At 42.0% G+C, this 24,249-nt stretch overlaps 1 protein-coding gene across 1 annotated transcript; it reads right to left on the bottom strand.

Moving 5' to 3' along the window:
- Positions 1-3,082: 3,082 nt before the first annotated feature.
- nudt4b (nudix (nucleoside diphosphate linked moiety X)-type motif 4b) lies at positions 3,083-21,124 on the bottom strand. Its single transcript, XM_017716382.2, has 5 exons — positions 20,642-21,124; positions 10,347-10,457; positions 9,249-9,293; positions 9,052-9,139; positions 3,083-5,776 (listed from the first exon to the last, which is right to left on the bottom strand). Exons 1-5 carry the CDS (start codon positions 20,735-20,737, stop codon positions 5,583-5,585), a joined length of 534 nt encoding a protein of 177 aa, XP_017571871.1. The 5' UTR covers positions 20,738-21,124; the 3' UTR covers positions 3,083-5,582.
- Between the last annotated feature and the right edge of the window lie 3,125 nt (positions 21,125-24,249).

The following is a 24,249-nucleotide window of genomic DNA, read 5'->3' on the forward strand; positions in this document are numbered from 1 at the left end:
AGAGCAGGCCTGATAGTTTTCAGGCGCCACGCCGGAATTCCGGCGTACCGACGTGTCTGCGAGAGAAAAAAAAAAGGTTCGCCTAGTGCAGGGGTCGGCAACCTTTTTGACTCAGAGAGCCATAAAAGCAAAATAATTGGAAATTTATTTCAGTGAGAGCCCCATAATATATTAAAACGACGCCGACATGTCAGTCAAGCGAACCGAAACTAAATACCGGACGTTTGTGATTTTCCGCCCGAACATTTTTTTAAGTCTCAAAAATAATATACGTTAATTAAATTAATTATTTTCAAAAGCTGAGCCGCATCAGAGGGATCAAAGAGCCGCGTGCGGTTCCAGAGCCGCGGGTTGCTGACCCCTGGCCTCGTGATCTGACCATAGGATCTGACGCTTCTCTTGATCTGACATGCGCAGGTTTCACTGTAACCAACACCAAGGCCGAGCCTACTAGCCATTAAGCCAGTCAGAAACAGGGGGGCGGGACTTGCTTTGACCAAACAAATTGATAGATTCAGTAGGAAATCCCGGGAAATACACGTGCGAACTTTTTTCCACTGTCAACGCGAAACGTATACACTCAGGCATGGAACACAACAATATTAAGCCTATATTAAGCCTGGGGAACTGGAACTGAATAGTAATTTTAGGGCTGTAGTATTATTTATGAGTTTGTTGCACTGTAACTGTTTCAAAATATTTAAAATAAATGCTGCATAGTTTGCTATTATATTTTTAAAAGAAATGAATGTGTCCTTGTTCATGTCACTTAGTCAATGGTTAGGCTACTAATCAATTCCTAGTTTACTTTGGAGTATTGGAGTATTGTTGTTGCCACCTGCTGACCGTTCTTGGTATGGCTGTAGTATCTGTAGTCTCCGATGCTATAGAAGCAATAAGGTATGTGACTAGTTAAAAACAGGTATGGATTCCTGAGCAGGCCTGCTAGTCCCAAGAGTTCTGGTAATCTGCACAAGCTTCTGAAATATAGGCTTATATTGGGTTTGTTTATCTCATGTCTGAATGTTGTTCATGTATTTCAACAAAATTCAACACAATCTATCATTGAAGGGACTAATTCAAAAGCAAAAATTCTTTGACAGTAATGAAGATCAGGGTTATACATAGACGTATATCTGCGCCCAGGGGCCAACAAGTTATGTGTTAAGTGTGTCGCATACATAGCACCCCCACCCTGCTCACCTCCCGAGCAGAGAAAAAAAGTTCAGGCTCAGGAATTTTTCCCACTCTCACCCCTGGGAGAGTGAATTGAATTGTTTGACCAGTAGTGGAAGAGAGTTCCAGAGTCTAGGGGCAGATCTTGAGAAGGCTCGGTCACCAAAGCCAAACAATATTTACCATTTAATAAGCTTATTTAATAAGCTAGTGTGTGTGTGTGTCTGTGTATTATTGTATTATTTGTTACAAATATAGCTTTTTTCATGTGTGTGTGTGTGTGTGTCTGTATTATTGTATTATCTATGTTACAAATGTAGCTTTTTCTGTGTGTGTGTGTGTGGGTGTGTTTATTCTGCTATAATGGGAATGAGGATTCATCTTCAGTGTATTTCTGAGTTGAATTGAACTGAACCGAATCTCACTAAAGAAAACTCTTATACTGTCCTGTGAGGATCGATTCTCAAAAAGGTCAGGATCTGAATTGAACTGTATTGATATCTTAGTATTGATCTGCTCTCCACTTCAGAAGAAAACATTTGTTCTTTAAAGCTAAACTCCTGAGCCTGGGGCTGTGGGATAACTTTTCTTACCAGTCTCTGGAAAGCACAGCTGACAGGCAGGAAGAGCTTCTCTTCTCATAACAGCCTGTTTATGCTCCTAAAGTCATTAGGACAGTCTGAGCACTGAAACCTGCTCTGTTCAGACTCTTGGTGAATGTCCACATGCCTTTGATGACCACTACTAAATTACTAATTACTGATTTAAATAATAAGTTACTAAGTAACTAATAAGGCTGTTGTGGGAACAAGCACTCAAGTTATTTGTTTTTCAGGAGATATTCCTGAGGAGATTAGATGTAAGATCTACTTGCTTAAGGTAGGGACAGTCAAAGGAGGTCAAAACATTATTTACACACACACACACACACACACACACACACACACACACACACACACACACACACACACATATATATATATATATATATATATATATATATATATATATATATATGCAAGGCCTGCTTGACCAGGGGTTTCCAGTCCTGGCGACCCCACACTATGCACATGTCATTAAGCACCTGATCCAAGTCATGAACCAATTAACAAGCCCCTCATGGGCTGGGTGAAGTGTGTAGAGCAGGGAAAACACAAACATGTGCACAGTGCAGGCTCACTAGGATTGGGAATCTGTCTGCTACCACCAAACTGTCAGTGTCAATTAAACAGCACTTAAAGCTTTTATCTTTGAGTGAGAGGAGAAAATCTGAAAAAATCCATTTCTGTCTATGAGTCTGAAAGAACATGTAGCTGTCATGAAGCCCTTACTGAGAAAAGGAAATAGATAAACCAGAAGATCTGCAAATCAAACAAAGAAGCTTTTATTCTCAGAATAATGGCCTGACCACTCCAGAGTCCAGACCTCAACATCACTGAATGTGTGTGGGATGGCTCAGATCATGAGGAGTGGAAAATGCAACACAAGACTAAACTTTAAAAGAGTGGAAAAATACCCTGGCAGATTTCTTGAAAAACTGAAAAGAAGTCTCCAGAGAAGAATGGAAGTCGGAATAAAGGCAGAGCAGACACACTAAATACTGGACAATTTGGTCACATTTAGTTGTTGAGGCTTCTTGTAATGTTCTGTTAAATATGCTTTCTGCATTTTTCCTCAGTAGCTTGCACTTAATGGCCATTTTAACTGGAAATATAACCAGTAAATAGTGGTCTCCTTCAACACCACATTGTTCAGCCTTTAACTGCAAGATGGGCCTACAAGGTTAAGTGTTCTAGTAAAGTGGCTGGTAAAAAGTGTGGCATTTTACAGCTGTTCTCCTTTCACTCCACACACTAGACAAAGATCTACTGGCACAGGACACAATAAATCCAAGGCAATCACTCCATTCACTTGTTCAAGTTCTTCCCTTTTTAATGAAAGATCTTTTGGAATACAATACAATCTGTAGACAGATTAAAATATCCCTCATTAACAGTACATAGTAGCATAAAACAGAGAAACTGTTAACCAGTCTGCATTAATAAGCAGATGAGTGACTGCTCAGACATAGCCTGGGCTTCAGTACGTCCTAATAACATTCACATCAGAAACATCAGAGTTACTTCAACTTAAACCAGAAGATCCAGCAAAACCACATTTACAGCAACCTAGACCGCCTGACTGTCTCCAGTTCGTATAGAAAATCTAAATATGGTGAGTTATTATCATACAAAGTTAATTAAAGAAATACTACCATGGGTGTTATCCAAAGCCAGCCTAGTTTTGCAAAGTCAAGACGATTAACGCTGTGCAGCAGCATGAGTTATGAAGGTGTTGTTTTTCAGCACACTGCACAAGCCTGGATAACCTGCACTCGGTAGTACTGTTCTTGGATGGTGTAATACCCTGGAGGAAATTTACAGACTGGAAAATGTAGGCCTTTGAAACTCACGAGGCCGTTGGATACCTTAAATTGTTCCAGCAGATAAATGCCACTCAATCTTTCATTCCACATTGCACATCCAACCTCTCATATCCCTGAAAGTTTGGCACTGGAGAGTCTTGTTCTCTTCCACACCGTCGTGACGGATACATACACTGCACACATACACACAAACAGACATAAACGTCCCATACAAATCTCAGAGTGAATGTATTTTTAGTGTTCATGTTAAGAGGTCAAGAGTCCAGTTGATCACACAGAAGTTGCTTTTAGCAGCATTGATCAGCTGTAGGTAGTTATGGGTTGCTCCCCCCACCAGTCTGTGATAAGCCTCCCGCTCCAAAACATGGAATTTGGAGCAGTTTTAGGTGGGGAGCCCAACCTGGCAAGATAGATTATCTACCATAACTGTAGTACAACAAACAGTAGACATAGTTTGTCATTATCTTGAGTTAAAAAGGTCTTTTCGAACACTGTTCACATTCAGAAATGCCCCCATTCCCTTGGACACGGCTTGGAGATTCGGGTATGGGGAGCTAAGATATTCGTCCTGGACACTTGATCCAATTCCAGTCTTAAAAATAAAGGTGCCAAGAAAGGGCTGCTGCAGAAGAACCACTTGTGGTTCTCTAAAGAATGTAAATGCGTGAGTGTGAAGACCCTTTTCAAAATGTGAAGAACCTCCACTTAGTCTGAAGGTCCAAATATACCAAATAAAGTCCGTTCCTAGAACTGTACATCCAAGGCAGAAACCAATCAGGAACCTTTATTTTTAAGAGCGTACCAGCTTGTTTCGTTTCTCACAGTTTGTTTCTGTCATTCATAGAAATAGAAAATATTATAGATAATAGAAAAGATTTCAGCAGAAGTTAATACATATTTCACTTAAAAACCTTGACACATTTTATCTTCAGTTCAGAATATTTACAAAACATTGTTTAGTTTTAGCATAAGCGTAAGCTAAGAATGGCCTTGAGAATACCTTCAATGTAATGTTAGAGTCCTCCCTCTGATCACGTGATTCTGTACAATAGATGCTCTCGCCGGTCAACTTATTGGCCGGCACACTCATGGACCAGTGTTAAAGGGGCAGCGATTAAAGGGGTGGTTTGGATTGGTTCTTATGAATGTTAAAAGGAGGTTTCTGTTCATTTTACTGGATCAGTGAAACAGTGCAAATGACAGACTAAAGCAGGGAACAGTCCTGACACTCAGGCTGGTGAAGTTAAGGGTACAGTACAGTGAGGTACCACGTGTGACTGTGAATGGACCTCTTATAAATTCACCTCCCATTCAAGATGGGAAGAGGCAGCGAGTCCTTAAACAGTCCCAACACTTATGATCTACAGGGCTAATATTGGGACATTCCAGTAGAGTGCTGAGGTAACGTGAATTCAGATGCAGGACTTAATGAGAGCGATGGAAGTCGAAATAATAGTAGATCCGAAATCCAGTAACTCTGTTTGGTCAGTTACAGACCAGATGTTAAAAAAACAACAACAAAAAAAAACATTTAAGGCATTCTTAAACCAAATCTGCATAACCTTGGTTATTTCTAGGGGTGCACAACATATCGTTTGCTTGTCATAATTGCAATGTTGGCCTCTGCAATACTGATCGGCTGCAATATGCAACCATCCCAAAAATTATTACATGATAACATAATCAGTGACATTTCTAATTTCGTCAAAATCTTTATCCATCTTACATAAAGACTTACTTACGTGTCTGAATACATTTTAAAGCACATTGCACCTGCAATATGTAGCAATATAATCGCAATATTGTACAACCCTAGTTATATCCAAGCAAAAGCACTTTTCAAAAGATCACAGCAGGAGACACAGTCATCTCCTTGACGATTCAGAGATCCAGGCAAATGTCCATGCCCGTAGGTGGCTGTGTGTTGTACAGGTCCCGAGATCAGGCCCCAGAGGGAGCGCGTGTGTGTTTGAGAGCAGTCCTATCTGCGAGGGGTTACTGGAGGAGCACTGTAGCGAGGTGTGTTGTCATTTGGAGGAGGGGAAGGGAGGAGGATGTTGCCATTGTTGGTTGCAGAGCACAGCTGAAGACGTCTCAGGTACTCGGCGTGGACCGGCTTGTGGCTCTGCAGAACCTTTATAGCCTCTTCCACTGGGAACCACTCCCGCTTACGACCTGCAGAGGGAGACAGAGAACAGTTTACTGTATTTATATTTAACGGTTTACTGTATTTAATATCTCGTTTATTTACAGTGGTGGTACCAGGGGTCACATTGTCTATAATGCACATATAGCCATTGTATTGCCTATCCAAAACAAGTGAACCTACACATGTCTTCTGCAAAAAAAGTTGCATTCTTTGGGGACTATTTTGCCTCATGATGCCATGTATGATTTAAAAATTGTTTTAGACCTAAACCTTCTCTCAGAACTATCAAAAAACAATGTCTCAAGCATCATGCAGTGTATTCGTACAAATATCATCCAAATACTTTCTGTGAGGGAGCGTTTAGCAGAATTAAACCCAGATGTTTGGTTCCTATCACCACCACTATGAACAATTCTGACTCTAAGTTTCTCTAGAACAGAGAGCAGTTTGCTCTGAATGACTCTGTTAACATCTTAACCATTTAATTATGCAGAAATTTTGAAAAAACTGTTCTCCTCTAAAAAACTCACTGTCTCAAGAAGGATTACAAGGAGACCCAAGGAACTGTATCTATTTGCTATGGCTAAAATCAGAAAAGGAGGGGCGAAAGTCTATAAATAGATAAATACTCAAAAAAAAACATAAATCCATAAACACCGTGTTACATTGCAGGCATGATTATTAAATGCACCCATTTACGTGTGAAACAAGACCAAAGAGAAAAGTAGTTATGCACAGTGATATCAGCATCAGCAGATATTTCACACACACACACAAAAAAAATCAAGACAGATGTTTAGATTTGGCTGATATTTAAAACCAATATTTCATTTGATCCTTGTTCTTCCTAAAAGCAGAACATTTAGATAATGCTGGGCTATTCTGTTAAAATATCTGCATTGTATTCATTTTGCTGCATTTGTAATTCCCTACAAAGGACTGTTACATTTCTCTGTCATGCTAGATCAAGTGAATCTACCCTTCTTTATTTCAGCATCAGCAGATATGTGCATGAAAAATATTTGATCCAAGCATCTGCCCACCGTATCCATATCAGTGCACCCCAACTACCAATACCTCTTCCATTTGCTATGACAACCAGCAGAAAATGGCAAAATTCAGTAAGAAGTAGTACTTACTCCAAAATGAGAATATAAACATTGTTGTTCTGCATGCATCCCAATTAAATCTGCACTGGTAAGTGTGGAAATGCCTGCAGCAGACAGTAGCTCCTATCATCTGAGGATTTTCTAAAAGCAGTGGACAAATATTGACTGGCTAAATCACGCAGCACCTTGAGGCAAGAAAAGCGTTGACAAAAGTGATTTTCAGCTGAGGGGGACGCGAGAGAGTTGCCTGCAGTGAGTACGTGCATTAGCGTCTGTGTGTGGATGGGAACTGCTCTGGCATTCTGAAGGGCACTGCAGACATCAGGTGACCCGTGCTGTAAGAGCAGTTGGGGCCCATTTAGGGTCGACCACAAATAGGGCTTTGTCGCTATGGCTTTTCTTTCAGTTCTCAGAGAGAGAGTCCATGAAGCCCAGCGCTGAGGTGACTGACGCTTTTATTGTTTCTTACTTGGACTGTTCAAAGTCAAATTTGACTGAATTGCTCAAAAAGCTGCCTGAAAGCCAATTAAAATGTTGCAGCATTAAGGAGAACTAGAACGAGGGAGGATGATGCACCTTTCCATTAACATTACATTAACTCTCTTAGCTAAGATTTGTGAGCTTGGGCAGGTTCCATTAACACCGACAGAACTGTACTACAACACTGAAAAAATGCATCCAGTTATTAGGACTGGATTGAATCGTATGAATTGATAGCAGTGCATCTCCAGCAGTGCATCTCCAAATTTAGGCAGATGTGGGAAACTTTCTTCAGTTTAGTTCACAGACGGTGGGAATACTCTGGTTGCAAGACAACCATAACTACACTATGTAGAATGTTCTGTGCTGAATGAGCTATGTGGAGGTTGCTGTTTTGGGGCATGCTGTGCTATTTCTTGTGTGCTGCATTTGTGTTCTTTTGTGCCTTTGCAGTTGTAGAGCACAGTATTTTTGGAGGCATCCTGTGTCCTGTAGCTGATAAAAACTTAAAGGGCCAATAACCTACATTTCTTGACATTTTATTTAAGTCCGCTTATGAAGTCTGCACTGTTTTAAGTACCAAAACCCGTCATAATGCGTTTTTAGGTTTTTTTGTCTAACCTGTCTTTATCCCTTAGAATTACATAGGCTGTTTTTGTCAAAGTGCCTTTAAGACTGATACATGTAAATGAGCTCTGTTCTGATTGGTTGCCATGCTCTGTACTTCATACAAAAAAACCTCAGAGCTGAAACACTCTTAACAGCTTCAGGAAGAACGGGCAGGGGCAAACTGCTGTAGGCTAAGTAGGTGGATATGCTACGTGTAAATGAGATGGTTTCTGTGACATCACAAAAACAATTCATTAAAAATGGGCTGTTTTTGCAGTTTCGTTTCAATATATGAACTGGGGACTGAATGGAACATTTTGAAATGCCACTGTTCACATACAACATCATACACCTTTGTTTTAAAAAAGGTATGAAAAATACAGTTTTAATGACACAGGCCATTCTGTAGGTTAACAATAGCCCAATACCTTTTTATAAGTTATAAGACAGGCTATGGAAGAGCAAACACACTGACTATTATTAATCAGCTTTATCCATATTGAGGAGGCTTTTAAATGGATGAAAAGTGCAAAACACATCAAATTATTCTTTTTTAATTGGCCTCTTTTGGGAAACTAGTTCCACAGAAGTGCACAGTGAATGTTACTCATTTCCCCTGCACAGTTTCACCAGCAGCAATCAAAGTAAACCTGAAGGAGTCCATCCAGTAAAGCACAGTAATACAACAGGATTCGGTGTAAAGTTCACAATTTCTACAGAGATCGTAAAAGTAAATGACCTCACTGGAATCCTCCACAAGTCACACATAAAAATCACTACTGCCTGTGAGTAAAGGGGGCCAATGGTTACACATTAATGGACGCACACATGCACAGCAGACATCGGTCACACTGAAAATCCAACGAGGTCATATGCTGACAGCCCTGGCCTTGGAGTTTAATAACCAAGCAGCACTAAATATACTGTAAACATCTGCGTAGATTACTGTTCTCATCAAGCACCATTTATAGCCACACAGCCGGTGATATACAGTGAGACACGTTTAACAGTCCCTACAAAAAAGAACAGCTTCGTCTGCTGTGAGGAACCAGAGGAGCGACACTGTACTTTCAGGCATGCTCACAGCTGCGGTGCAAACTCACCAATATTTACTGAGTCCTCCCAGGCCTCCAGAGTCTCTGTCACGGTCAGTACATACACATATGTACGGTGCTTCCTGTCCTGGTTATGCTGCATGACATGATGACATAGTTTCATCATTGTTTATAATGGAACAGGAAACGATAAATGAGTGAATATGGAGTAAAGTGCAGGTGCTGATGGCAAAGTACAGTCTTACCTCAAATACACCCAAGAGGCGCCCCAGTTTCCCCTTCACACCAGCCTAGAAGAGACACAGAGAACAGCTGATGATTCACAACTGAGATAAACAAGGATGGATCAGGAGCAAGTAGCTGAAAGTAACAGAGCCTTGATACATACAATCCTATGCAACACTCAAATGTACACAATTTCCCTGTTACGGCAAATATAGTGGATCAGCAGTTCTGCTGTTTCCTTCTTTAGGTTTTCTCTGGAACGACAAGGCTAATGTAGCTAAAAAGTAAAGGAAGCTTATCCCTCAACAATACGCATCAAGCAAACTGCAAGACTAAATCACCACATGCCTTAAAACTATTTACAAGGATGTAACAATGCAACATCTGTATTTGAGTTATGATGTCATTTTAATCAGACTTTCTTATGTGGTTTGTGACATAATTTCACACGTTTTATTAGACTATGTTGTATAAATAAAAACAGAACCACATAACGTCACCGTTGGAATAACACCAAAGCATCTTTAACATCAAAACTCAGTTTACAGGAGAAGAAAAAGCATCCTTAATGTAACACAAGTTAATGCCAGAACCTATTTTACCAAGTACCATTTCTGTTGCTTCGTTCAAGTGCTGATGCTCACAATATGCTCAGAAAAGCCTTTTCACTATTTATCACGATCATAATAAATACTGTCATACTGCCCACTTCTACTAGCAAGTCTACTGTACTGACCATATCATTAAACATAACGGTGGCCACAAACCCAGCCCTTAATCTATCTCTGGACGTAATCTCTAGTCCTGACCATGACCCAACACTGTAGTTGAGAATGGTGACGGATTCATTCCTGTTCATCTACATCAACTTGACCAGCAGCTTCTAAGAGAGACACTGGATTGAATATCTGACACAGCGCTGAGGCAGCCCTCACTGCAATTTAACCCACAAGCTGAGCTCTGTAGGCCACATGTTAGCAATCTGCTGCCTTGGCTTACTTTCCTTCAAGTGTAACAATTAATGCTCATAATGTGTGCTGGCTCATGACATGCTTGGCTTTGAATGAGTAGAGGATGTTTAGTAACCGCTGCCGATGATTCTAATGATAATGACCTACCTCTTCATAAACCTCCCGCACTGCTGCCCCGCAGGGCTCCTCCTCTGGCTCCATTCCTCCCCCTGGTACGATCCATTGATCTGGATGTCGACTGCTGCTCACCAGCAACACCTGCCAAATAAGTTAACTTGTTACTGGGGAACATATGACTTTAAAAATGCCATGCCTCACACCATGTGCACTGTAAAGACTCATTTAACCAGGACATACTTGGTGCAGGGCAACAAATCATGTATATAGTAGTAACAATTTATCTATTATTATTTTGTGCACTTCACATATGATATCCAAGACCTGGAACTGTAATGTATGACATTTGCTGGATGTCTCAGACTGAAAGAACAGTTTAAAAAGCAAGTTCTCTTTCTGGAAATGTTTTTGCGATAGCTACTCTAAGCACAGAGTAGCAGTCATTAACGTAATTAGTGCAGACTTGTTATCTTTGTTAATGCTCATTTAAATATCATCTGATATCATTGTGATATATTCAGAAATTGAGTAACTGAAAAATGAATAACTTCTAGTTATTGGCCTAATGATTAAATGATTATCACACAATACTGTAACAATACACAGACTTGGTTGATCACATTATATCAAAGGCAACTCATGTCTCCTGAACCACAAACCTGTTGCTGTTTTACACAGTCTGAGATGACATCAAGTGGTCTGTGTGTGTGTGTGTGTGCGTGCTGAGATTGCTTGAGCGCTCCAGTGTCAGAAAGGTGATAGTGTGCTGATCCAATTCTGCGGATTCTGCAGAAGCTCGCTTATGAGGTTAAATTAGGCTCTGCCCTGTTGACTCATAACAACACAGATGCATTCATGGGCACACGAAAGTCAATCAGAAGCCCCTGACCCAGTCACAATTACATCCTGATAAATGAAGTAACACTGCACTGACCTTATAACATGTGCATGAATCATAACTGCGACTCAGTGCAGTGTGTCACTGTGCTGTCTGGGAAAGGTTTAGCTAACTGGCTATTTTCCCCTTTGTAATCCAATCATGTTCGGTTTCAAATAAGACAACAGCTTTTATTTCCATTTGACTGTGGTGTACATGACCTGTCCTGCAGGGCATACATTAAAAAAATTGCCATTTACATTTCCAACCGCTGTTTTGTATAGTCTAATCACATAAATGTGACCCAAAATGAAGGGGTGGAACAGACCTGTTTACTGTAAACAATCCACCCACCCCTGCATACACAAACCAACTATGGGCTATTTGCTCATTTTGACCACTGCAAAGATAATACTAATTTCCACTAGCACCTTTATGGGATTTACAATGTTGGCATCAAGCTACTTGCTGTTCCACGAGCTTTAATATCACATACATCTGAATCCTACGAGAGGCTCAAGTAACAAATTCTTCATCTTTTGTGATGCTGTTTTACTGTGAAAGCATTAACAAACTCTTAAACATGGCCTGTTACGGGTTCATGGGGTGGTTCTCTGTGATCTGGCCCACAGAATATTTGCTCTGCGAGAATAATAAGGCAACAGCCTTTCTTTCCACTTGACTGTGGACTGTATGACCTGTTATGCAGGGCAGGCATTATTTATTAAAACATAAATTTGCCATTTATATTTCCAAACTGCACTTGTGACCCAAACTTAACAGAGAAGTGTGCAGAGAAGGGTGGAGTGAAAGGAGGACTGAATCTGAATCTCATGCTTATCTTGTGTTTCTCTATTCATCTGCACATATTGCACTTTCTACATACCTCATTGCACATCTGGACACTAGACACTTTATTTGGTACAATATATGCGCATATTTATTTATTTATTTATTCATTCAGTGTGGTCATCATATACCATTACCTGTACCTTCTTGTACAGTCATTACTGCACTGCATCCATCCATCTATCCATCTATCTATCTATCTATCTATCTATCTATCTATCTATCTATCTATCTATCTATCTATCTGACAGGTATAAATAGGTTAACATGTGCCTGTTTACTGTAAACCATCCGATTCTTTCCATACAGAAATTGTTTACAAACAACAATTTTCCTCATTCTGACCAGCACAAAGATAATGCTATTTTCTACATGCACCTTTCTGAGATTTGGAAAGCTGTGCTACGTTTATGTCACTGTTTTATTAGGCTAAATACCATGTATGGCAACTTTACCTAAGACATGAGCATCTGAAGCTTGTAAGAGGCATTCGATCTTTTTATCATGCAGTTTTCCTCCGAAATCATCAATAAACACTTTTAGCCCTGCCTGGTGTGGGTTCACAAGGTAGTAAACTGGGATCCAGTCCAAAGAATATTTGCTTTGTGAGAATTTGGCCCCAAAGAAGATTAGAGCATTAATTTATAACCTGACATTATTTATTAAAAAAATACATTGGCCATTTCCCACCGCTGTACTGCAAAAGCCACACAAGTGTGACCCAAAATGAAGAGATGGAACTGGGTGGAGCTTTGTTTACTGTAAACAATCAACAAACAAGATTCCACACACAGTTCCATACAGAAATGATGTACAGCCAAATGTCACCGGCTGGACTCAGGATAAGCTACTGCCTTCCATGGAAGTAGAAGCATGGACTAGAAATCGCTTATGCACAGTGTGCTTGTTTAGCAATGTGATCCAGCCTAGCTGGCAGAGTAGAGTGTTACTATGAGAGCATAAGATGTTATTTTAAGAGTGTGCAAGTGTGTGCAAAAATTTCTCCCTGACAGATGGGGAGCTGCCTTTTTGTAATCTTCGTGATGGCAGCATGTCTCATTTTGCTCTCTGATTGGCTAATCCACAGGTCGCTGAGGAGGCTTCAATTGTTGCCCGTTGTAATGGGATTTGGGGTGAGTTGACGGTGGAGGTCAGTCATCCACCCTGAGACACACTCACAGGCTGCACGTGTTGGCGCTCTGTGCCGAGGTCAGGTCACAAGCTGCACCTGCCTTTTTCTGGCCCGATCAACCAGCCTCTGAGTTTATTTTTACGGTCTGGTAAATGCCTAACCGAAAGGGACATCACAGCAGCAGCAGGTGACTGATCTGTTACGGGCTGACAGATGTGAAATGATACAGGACGCGCATATGCAGGTGTGTGGATTATATTGATGCATACTGACTATAGTAATCTACCAACACTGGACAATAAAACATGGTTATTTGAAAACAGCATCATACAGTAGCAAGCAGACAGGTCTGATATGAGAAAAGCGGCCAGTTCTAATGGTTTCTTGCTCTTACATCAATCTCTTCAGAGACTACTAAGATGACTATAATCAGGTGTCCACCTTGAAAACTCCAATACAGACTGAAATGAAAAACCTTACATAAGAGGATACCATGTTATAACAGGAAAGCCTTGATGTGAAAAGAAGTAAGCTTCTATTCCCTTCTATTGAAATGATGTGGAATCTATTAAAAAAGGGTGAAGCAGTGAACACTGTTCAATAAGCACACATGGGTTCTATTCTAACACTACCTAGTGCAGAAAAGAGCATTTTATTGTTGCTACAGAGTGTGTTACAGATGCTACATAAGCCACAGTGTTCTTTTATAATGGCATCTGCTTTGCAGCACCTGTTCCAATGCTATGCATTTCAGAACAATGGCATAAAAAGGCATTAATTATTTTTTTCTATTGATGTCAGCATCATTTTGGCCACTAAAAGCATTGGCTTGGAGTCTACTCGACAACATTTGCAATGTTAGCATCAGTCTAACTGATGTATACCCACTGCTCTATGTCACACCTGTTGCTTGTTAACACAAATAGCTAATCAGCCAATCACACGGCCGCAACTCACTGCATTTAGGTGTGTAGAGGTGGTCAAGACAACTTGCTGAAGTGCAGACCAAGCATCAGAACGGGGAAGAAAGGGGATTTAAGGGACTCTGAACGTGGCGTGGTTGTTGGAGCCAGACGGGCTGGTCTGAGTATTTCAGAAACTGCTGATCTGCTGGGATTTTCACACACAACCATCTCTAGGGTTTACAGAGAACGGTCCGAAAAAGAGGAAATATCCAGTGAGCGGCAGTTGTGTGGACAAAAATGCCTTGTTGATGTGAGAGGTCAGAAGAGAATGGGCAGACTGGTTCCAGATGATAGAAAGGCAACAGGAACTCAAATAACCAACCAAAATCTCTGAGGAACTTTTCCAACACCTTGTTGAAAATGTGCCACAAAGAATTAAGGCAGTTCTGAAAGAAAAAGGGGGTCCAACCTTTTACTACCTAATAAAGTGGCCGGCGAATGTATGTATTGTGGCATATTGTGCATCATGAAAACTTCTTAAAGCATCAAAATATTCCATTTTTGGCATATCGCCTATCCCTAGTCTACAGTTGGTACTCTGCGGTCTGGCCCAAAGAGCATTTGCTCTGTGAGAATTTGGCCTCAGGTCAAATCTGTCATGATCCCTGATGTAAAATTATAAGCACATAGTGACACATTTTCGAGTCTCCTGAATATCCCTAACAGAACATGCACATGTGTGAATGTCATAGAGAGATCAGATATACATTCTGAACACCCCAAGCATCAAGCAAGCTCTGTGAGCGGGTGTACATGCATCCGCATGCAGGCATGTGTGAATGTGTGCGAGTGTGTGCTACGGCCCCCCGTTTCACAGAACTGTGGCACGAGTAATGTTTGTAGTTTGCACAGACGCTTGTGTCTGGCTGAATCTGATGCACTTCAAGGCTGTCACTGCTCGCAGCCAGAACACAGAGAGGAAAATAAAAACAAACACTATTGTTGGAAAAGCATTTTCAGTGTCCTACAGTCATTCAGTTCATGAGGGGGTTAAGACCTTGAATGGCTGCTGAGTTGAACCACACACATTCAGAGCTCTTCTCTAACTAGACAACTAACTCATGATGAGTGTAGTTCTCAGTCTGAACTTCACGTTTACTCTTTTGCTCACCTTACCCATTCTCCTGGCTAGAAATACCTACAATCTTTCACAAAAAGCATGAGTTGTACCAATTTGTCCAGAGATGTGCAACAAGGTTCTACAATCTTCCAAGTGTGCAACAGCGGCAAAACAGCGGACCGAGTGAAAGTTGTCATTAGGACACATTAGAGTGAAAAATGTCAGCTCAGGAGAGCTGAACTCTGAAGAAAAGGTGAGCGTAATCCGATTGTAAATGAGGGCAAAGAAATACGTCAGGGCCTGTGAGCGTCTAAATGCTACTGTTTTGCTGTCTGTGATCAGCCTTTAGCTTTAGAGAGGAAATGGTGTGTACAAAACAGCACTAACGTGCACTTACTCTGGGTTTTAAATCAGTCATCAGGCACCTCTGTTGTGAAAACAAGTCTGTATAACGAACCGTATAATAATCTTAATTATAGCATGATTCTTATGGTGACGTTTTCAGCCATTGCACTCTGCTGGGTCACAGCTGACTGTTATTTTTCACCACATGTTTTTGCCTCAAACACTTAATCAGATAAACAGAGCAGAGTATCATTTAGATAAAAGTGGTTTTGGATAGAATGAACTCAAATGACACAAACGAGATTACGCTTAGAATGTGATGTGCAGCACGTGCACATGGAAAAGTTGACAGTTCAGGTGCTTATAGTGGCTATAGTGGCTCCTCAGGAGGTGCACAAGACATCTGCATTCGTTCCCTTTTTGGTAGGAACCTGAACCTGTGCAGATTTTGCTTATAGAATGAATCTGTATGAGGGGCTAATTTCCTAGCCCAAAGCACTCCGGGAGAAGACTGAAGGTAGAAGACTGAAAGTTCTGGACCTTACTGTTGTTATTAGTTTCTCAATAATAACCAATAATGAGGGTAAAACTGTTACTTAACCTACATTCTTTTAAAATCCGCTTTCCAACTTTTACAAAACAGGCTGCCAACTTTGCCAAGTTTGTCTCAGACTTATTATTACTGGAAGCATGTCAAAGAGGTCAAGCCAGATGTGTCTATAGGTGGTGCTCTACAAGCATATCTATGCCTGGTCAATATTCAGCCAGAGTAGGACCTATAACTGTGCATCTGCGGTGTACAGTCGATGACCATGGACAATCAAGACCTTAGTGTCCTTGAAGCATCTATTCACTTGTTTCTGTTATATGCATGTTTTGAGTTCACATTTATTGAGTTCAGTTATGTGACAGTGGCAACTGACTGGGTGCTACAGACATGGCAGATCTGCAACAGGGCCGATCATTTTAAACCATCACAAACCCAAAACTCCCTGCACAAACTGTGTACAGACTGTCTGTAATTAGCACCTTTTTTAGTCAATATAGTCATATAGTCATATGCCCCTGAGTTAAAAAATGCTGGAGTATAGCTTTGAAGAGAACCCTGACTGTTGAGACTCATATGCCTTAAAATAGTTTACATGTTCATCTATTAAATATGATTTATAAACCAAGTAGAAACGTTGAGTTTATTATAAAATGACGAATAGGTCCTACTACGAGTCCATCTGTTGTGCTGCTGCTGATCAGATGATGTCATACAGCTACCCTGGACTGATCCTACAGAAAATAAGACAATCAACAAAGTTTTTTTCTCTTGGTTAAAGTCATGCTCAAAACAATGCGGAATACCCAAGACCACACTTCAGAAGCCCAGGCTTACAGCAGAAGTAAATCAGGGAAAGGAAAGTCTGATAGATTTTATTTCGTTTTTGAGGATAAAATAGATATTTAGCTTGCTGTTCCTCACTCAGTGGACAGGACGTAGCAAACATGATGCTGCAATATACACACTCTCAGAAAAAAAAAGTACGACACTGTCACTGGGGCAGTACCCTTCTTGTCACTGGGGTGGGACCCTCAGGGGTACGTCTCAGTGCCCTTAGTCAGGGAACATAACTGAACCATAATCCACTGAAATCGTATTTTCTAAGCTGTACTGACTCCACACACCCCATCTCGTCTCCAGGCTTTTTATTAAATGGGTCCGTTTTAAACAATTAGCTTAAAAAAGATAGAAATGTCTACTTTTCCACTAAGAAAAACTTATTGAATGTGCACAATTGAATCTTAAAACCACTGTTATAAATTTGAGGGAACGTTTACACTGTTTGCACCTTGATGAATGAACCATGTACCTGCATGGTACCTTTATTTCTAACAGTGCAGGCCAAACTGCTAGCAGAGAGATTTGTCTGTTTTTATTAATAAACAAAGCATTTTGGTTGGTTTTAACAGCACTAGGTACCATATTAAGACTTGTCTTAACAGTCAGGATTCCCTTTAATGTTCACAGCTGTGTCCAGTGTCCTCTAACGATGAAAGGTGCCACTTGCTGAGATATTTTCTCAGCTCTGAAAATGGTTTCTTACCCTGATCTGTCAAATCCAAATGCAGCGGTCTTCCCTTGTGCAGGAAAGAACAACCTGTTAGTGAAACGAACCACTGCAGCACGTCCATCTGTTGTGCAGCTGCAGATCAGTAAATAAGGAAGGTTTGAGCTGAGAAGCTGTGGAGGAGCTGGACATTGGCATATAAGGTTCGAGTATCTGTAACTGTAAAGTGATCTATGGTCAGAAGGGTAGCCTATTTACTTCCTTTGTGGGGCCATGACGGCTTAACTGTTGTCACTGATCCCTCGCCCCCTGCGCTTTCTCCTTTCACTACCAAACAAAGTGCGGCCACCGCTGGCCGTCTCCAGTTCAACACTGCAGCTCGACTCAAGTCTTCCTTTTTAGACGACTGCAGGCCATCACTGCTGTTAAGCGAGATTAGCGAGGGGGTTTAGAGAGCCGGCCTTGGAACTATTCACAGTGGAGGGTGTAACCTGAGCGTTTGTGAGTAATAAGGAGCCCTCTCTCCGATGTTAGAGAGCCCTTTAGGTCTGTCAGCGTGGCAGAGTGAATCAGCAAGAGACACTCAGGCCCAATTCTACAACACTGACGCAGGCAAACACAGCCCGGATGAGTCACTGCTGCTCATACAGTGCTTTCTCCATGTGGGTTCTTCCGATCAGCAATGCCAAAAGATAGTGGGAAACATGCACAATCATCAAGCCTCAACTTGCTTTGCTTCAACAAGCCTCATCCACTCCAGGCCTCTTGTCAACAATGGAGAAAAGTTCTTCAATAAGCTGAGCGCAATTAAGGGCTGACTGAACCATATGAACATGACGTTTACGAATACAATCAGCAAAACAATGCAGAATACCCAAGACCACACTTCAGAAGCCCAGGCTTACAGCAGAAGTAAATCAGGGTACATAAACAGGCCTAAAAAAGTCATTACAGTAAGACTAGAGAGGATCCTTCTCTGGACATCCTGACTCTGGGAGTGATGCAAAAGTCTACAATCTAATTTGTAACTCGATAGCTTTGCTACATATCAAACTCCATGACGCTACACGGTCCTTCTTATTCCATATTTACAATAAACTCCAAACTGGTATATGACAGTATTTGACTGTATCGTGATAATTTACATCACTATACGCCACAACATACTGTTCTGAGCATATTGTGGATATCCTCAGCAACTGAAGAACAAACTGCATGTTGCAGTACAAAGAGAACTTAATTAGTCCTGTTGAACTGGATTTAGCGCAGCACGGGATGTGAAACGTTGCATCCAAATGACTGCACTAGTTTTTGAGTTTTTAATGGAGCATTATGGACACATGCTGTCAGCACCACATTATTGAACCTCAGAAAAACGAAATATTTTAAGGCATATCATGCACCAGGAAAATGTACTTGTAACTGTGGTATGGTATTATTATATAACCCTACCCCAAACCTCCAGAACCAGGTCTGGAGAATATATTCATTGGGCTCTACTTGAATGACAACCCTCTGATGATCAATGCGGCCGTTCGGCTTTCAGCACTTTTACTAGCTAAGCAGTTTCACAACACGGACCAGTACACCTGCACTGTATTAACAGAATCACATCACAGCCTTTAGAATCAATGCACCACTCACGGTCAATGTCCTGTGACACCAACACGAGGGACACGTAGTGATGCTGAGAGGGAGAGGTGAAGATGCTCGCATACTAATGAAAGCAATCCAAGCTGTCACAGCTGTAACACACCCAGGGATGTTAGGACAACTTTGTTCCTGCAAGCTGCTTCACAGTGTGTAGTAAAGAGGGCAGAGCAGAGGGTTGAGGGAGGTGCAGGCTGACGATGACTGATTGCATAACTGCGGTGCAGAAGAGACTGGGCCTGAGGAAATCACTCACAAACGACTGACCTGGCCCCACTCAATGCTACACGGTCAGTACCGTGGAGTGAAGGTTTACTCAACGCGTGTATCATAAGAACGAGGCTGAGGCCAGTTTCTCATCCGAATTTCTCTGCTCCACCTTAAATGGTGCAGATGTTACATTCTGGAGTGTTGTGCTAACAACTGCTGCACCTTTTAAGGTGGAACGGGACGCGTCTAACAAGAAGCTGGCGAATAAGACGCTGACTTCATCCTCGTATCATAAGAGTTTAATCCAGTTTTGTCGTTGAAGCTGGTCTACCCAGTCGCTGTTGCCAAATCGGATTAGCGCCAGGCTACCTGTAGACAGCTTGTCTTGGACCTGAGCAGATGTTCAGGGATTACACTCCCGAGTGCAGCAGCAGCAGCGAGCTAGCCCGCTGGAGCGCCCGCAGGGGGGTGAGCGGTACTGTGATTTCACTTCAGGGCCGACTGCGGCTGTCAGAGGAATTTGTTTTTGTCGAGTAAAACACATGAAATGCTGCCCTTTGGCAGCAGACGAGCACTCCTCCATCCCGCCCCCACCGAGCGTTGCAGGCGTTCTTTTTTTTTACCACCCCTATTCGTACATCGGCCGGCCTCATGCGCTGCGATTGGCTACTGCTAACTCGCCTCCAGCGCTACGATTGGCTGACAGCTCATGCTCACAAAGAGGCCGCCAGCAATCAAAGCCACTAGCCAATCGGAGTGGGGACATGTCTGAAAACGGGTGGGAAAAAAACCCAAAGGCGTCGCTGTGCTCTGAACTAGACTGAACTGGCTGGCCGCAGGCAGGCAGGAGGCCAATATGAATGGGCACGAAAGGCACGCACGGTTCTGTTTACTTGGCTGTTTTACAACAAGTTATCCAGCTTTATAAAACCCTCGTGAGGTTCTGCGGTTTGACCACGGAGAAAACGAGCTCACACGCGGCCACAGCGCTGCACTGATTCGGAAAGAGCACGAGTTCGGTTCAGACCGGATTCAGCGCAGAACTGGCTAGTTAAGCCCTGTCAGTTCTGAGACTGAAGTCGACTGAACCGGAGCGCACATCTCCCCTAGCCTCTCTCCCCCACTCTCTCTCTCTGTGTCTCCCTCTCGGAGGAGAGAGGTGTCGCCCACCCTGCCGTACCTCGTCCTCTCGCTCGTTCTTGAAGCACAGACACGCCGCTCGCCTCTTGAAGCCCTCGCCGTCGTACGTCCTCGTCTGGTTGGGCTTGAACTTCATGGCCGTCGCTGCGTCAGGCCTCCACAGATGTCCAGAAAGTCCGCGAGAGTGAGAGAGTGAGCGGGAGTCCGTGAAGCCTCAGTTAAGTCAGATAGACACCAGCCAGCATCGAGGTGTGTGTGTGTGTGTGTGTGTGTGTGTGTGAACGCTGAGAGCCTTCAGAGCTGAGTGCCGCAATCCCCAGATCTCCTCACAACACCTCCATATGGCCGATGTTGTCCTTATTTTCACCTGTTCAGCAGTTGCTGGCTCCCAGTGTCCATTCTCTCTCCAGTTTTTTCTCGTCTCCTCTCCTCCCCGGTATTTATATGTGTGTGTGTGCGCGTGTGTGTGTGTATCTGTGCCGGGCAGCCTGCCTCAGCCTCCCACCCCTCAGCTCCAGTGCGCAGCTGCCATGGATGACAACACACACTGTGAGCTGATTCTCCAGCAGGCGGAGTGCAGTCCTGCCGGGCTATTTCAGCCCCCCACATCACTACATCACCACGCACACACACCACAAACCCACTCCGGTCAGCCTTCTAGAACAGGGGTGCCCAGACCTTCTGCCCTGGGGAGCCAAAGTGTGCATCCAGGGCTGAGGGCCAGAAAGACAGCACTACACTGTTAAAAAAGATGGTTCTTCAAGGGCTCCTTAGTAAAGACAGTGATTCTGTATAGAACTATGAGCAGTTAAAGAACCGATTGAAGGCTTAAAAGGCTCTTTGCATGGCGAAATGGTTTATCAGATTGATGGTGAATGTGTTGCACCAAAAGAACCCTCGGAGAACCATCTTTGTAAGAGTGGATAATACAAATGACGAGGTGGGCTTCACTGCAACCTCAGTTTTGAGGATGCTATATTAGTTAAGAGATTTTCTATGACGTCATTAGTCTTATATCATTTCCTTTGGTACACTGAGAGTACAAGCAAACACTGATGACTGCTTAGTGAAAGGGGTTGTTGTGTTTATGTATGTATTTGCTTATTTTAGTAATGTCAGACTGTGATTTGGTACTAAAACTGCCTGAAATATTAAGAGAAAACAAGAACAAAAGTTCATCTGTTCTCTTATTAAGTAGAAACAAGTTTCTAGTGGCCACATTAAATATCCTTACAGGCCAACTACGGACCACAGGCCTCACTTTGGGTTCTAGAACTAATAAAATGAAAGTAATTTTAAATCCAGTCTACTACAGACAGTGAGCTGAAAGGACAGGCCGTTGCTACGTTAGTGCTGATGTTCTTGAACATCAGCCTACACCTTTAAGAAAACGGTCGTCTTCGTAGTTCACAACGTTGGCACGTTGCTTTAACACATTTTCTCGTTGCCTTGAAGAGATTAGCTCCTAACTTCAGGTAAAGTTCTGCAGCAAATGATTCAATATTCAATATTTGAGTTTTCTTCAAGACGAATGATTGTTGAAGATACCTGTAGCAGCTCAGTAAGGTAAGATCGTTCTATATTAGTAGCCACGAAAACGGTCACGGTTGGCTCCTCCCACTACTCCATGTGCTTTTTCTGTTTACTTTCTGATCGTCCACATGCCCCTTTGTTTTGATCTCCCATGTGCATTTGTTTTTCGTGACTCCGCCCCTGATTGTTTCCACCTGTCCCTCATCATCCCTGTTGTATTTAAGGCCTGTGTTTGCCCCTTGTCTTTGCTGGTCTGTGTTGTTTGGATGTTTGATCGTGTTGGGTGTATTGTATTGCATTGTATTCTCATGGTGTTTGGTTCTTGTTTGAGGTTCTGTGTTCATGTTGTCATGTCTGTCCCTCCTGCTCTCCGTATTGGCTGTTTGAACCCGGACCGTTTTGACCATGACCCTGATTTGCCCATAATAAAACTCACTTATCTCAGCGTATTCGTCCACCTCCTCGCTCCCCGGTGTTACGAAAACAGCTTTCAAGGAGACAATCAGAACCAAATTCACTAACCCCTTAAAATCCTAGGATTATTACATACTAAGGCTTATTATTCAGCAAGTGCAGGGACTTCAATACAAACGGGTTGAGCTCTTCTTTGGTTAAGGAAAGTGTGTAATAAAACTTCGGGCCTGTCGAGAGGGCTCTGACCATTTAGAGGACTAAAACGTATAGAAGAATGTGGCAAACATAACTCTGTGTCAGTCATCAAAAACATTAATCGGAGAAAAAATATGTTGGCTCTTAGGACAAAAAGTTCAGTTTGACCAAGGTTATTCGGCTAATTTATGTTAGTGTGCTGTATTTTGTCTTACTAAAGGTTTATTAACACTTTATTAACATCTCTTTTTATGTCCATTTAGTATATTAGACCAATATTGTTGCAAATTGGACAAAATCTGGAGCTGTAGGAGGCCTGTGTGTCATTTATGTTAATATTAACACAATGCAGGTTGTTTCTGTGCCATTATGATTGATGGTTTACTTGTCTTTTTACAGCCTGTTAGCTACTGTACTACAATGTGGTGAACTAGTATTTGTGGTGTGCAAACACTTGGTGTGTGTTTGTTCATGCCAGTATTTGTCTTCCATGTTTTTACATTATACAGTCTCATTCACTTAATGCTAAAGAAAGTATTGCCCTTGGTGCAAGAAACCAGTCATTTTAGTCATTTGTTTTTGTGTGTACATTGCGCAGAATTACGGGAAGAGCAAATCAGTAAAAGCAGCTGAGAACGCTAAACATGCTTTTAAATGACGTGCGTGTGTGGTCAGTCAATCTGTAGGTAGAATTATAGACTTTACAAAGTCTTTAAAAGTAGCTATTGATCTGATCACTGAAGAATGATAACATTATTTAAGGCTGAGTGAATTTGCAAGCTCTTTCAAAATGTCTTCTTATCAGTGAGCACACAGCGATGAGCTGGTGAAGACACTTCCAATGACACAAGCTCTATATTATCCACATTCTTTGGTATGAGTTTTGATTTGTATCTTTATTTTAGAGATTCCAAAGTTTTGATGGAGCTAAATTTGGCCAGTCAGGCCTGTGAAATGGAATCAAACATGACAGAGATGTAATCTTTGACCATTACCTCATCCACAGTGTCTGACAAATACTTAGTCTATAGTGTTAAAATAGAAAGATGGTCCTCCTTCGGTTTCAGTGTTTTCCAGCTCCTGTCCTGTAGTTCACCTGCAAGGCACAGTTTCATGTTTTCTGGTTCCAGCACATCTTGTCCAGAACTTCAATAGCACATCATTAGGCAGCGATGTGACTCAGGTGCCAAAAAACATGGAACAGTACACTACGTGTATGTCCAACAATTGCTGGACTAAGCTAGTCCATGACAGAAGAGCCTCTGCATTCTGTAATCTACCCATTCACAAGGATTACAGAGTCAAATTGATGCTTCAAGTAGTCGTTGCTTTGGAGGATCACAGAAGTATCTATTTAGGGCTTCCTGATTTTGTCATCATGGATTCTTGGACGGTGATGACCAATAATTCAGCCTTTAGCACAAAGAAAAACAACAATAAACATTGGCAACACTACCTCAAGTTGGCAAGTCAGTGTGAATAGAGTTCCAGAGTCTGCACGAAAGA

Source organism: Pygocentrus nattereri, chromosome 11 (genome assembly GCF_015220715.1).
Source record: "Pygocentrus nattereri isolate fPygNat1 chromosome 11, fPygNat1.pri, whole genome shotgun sequence".
In the NCBI taxonomy this organism is placed as follows: domain Eukaryota; kingdom Metazoa; phylum Chordata; class Actinopteri; order Characiformes; family Serrasalmidae; genus Pygocentrus; species Pygocentrus nattereri.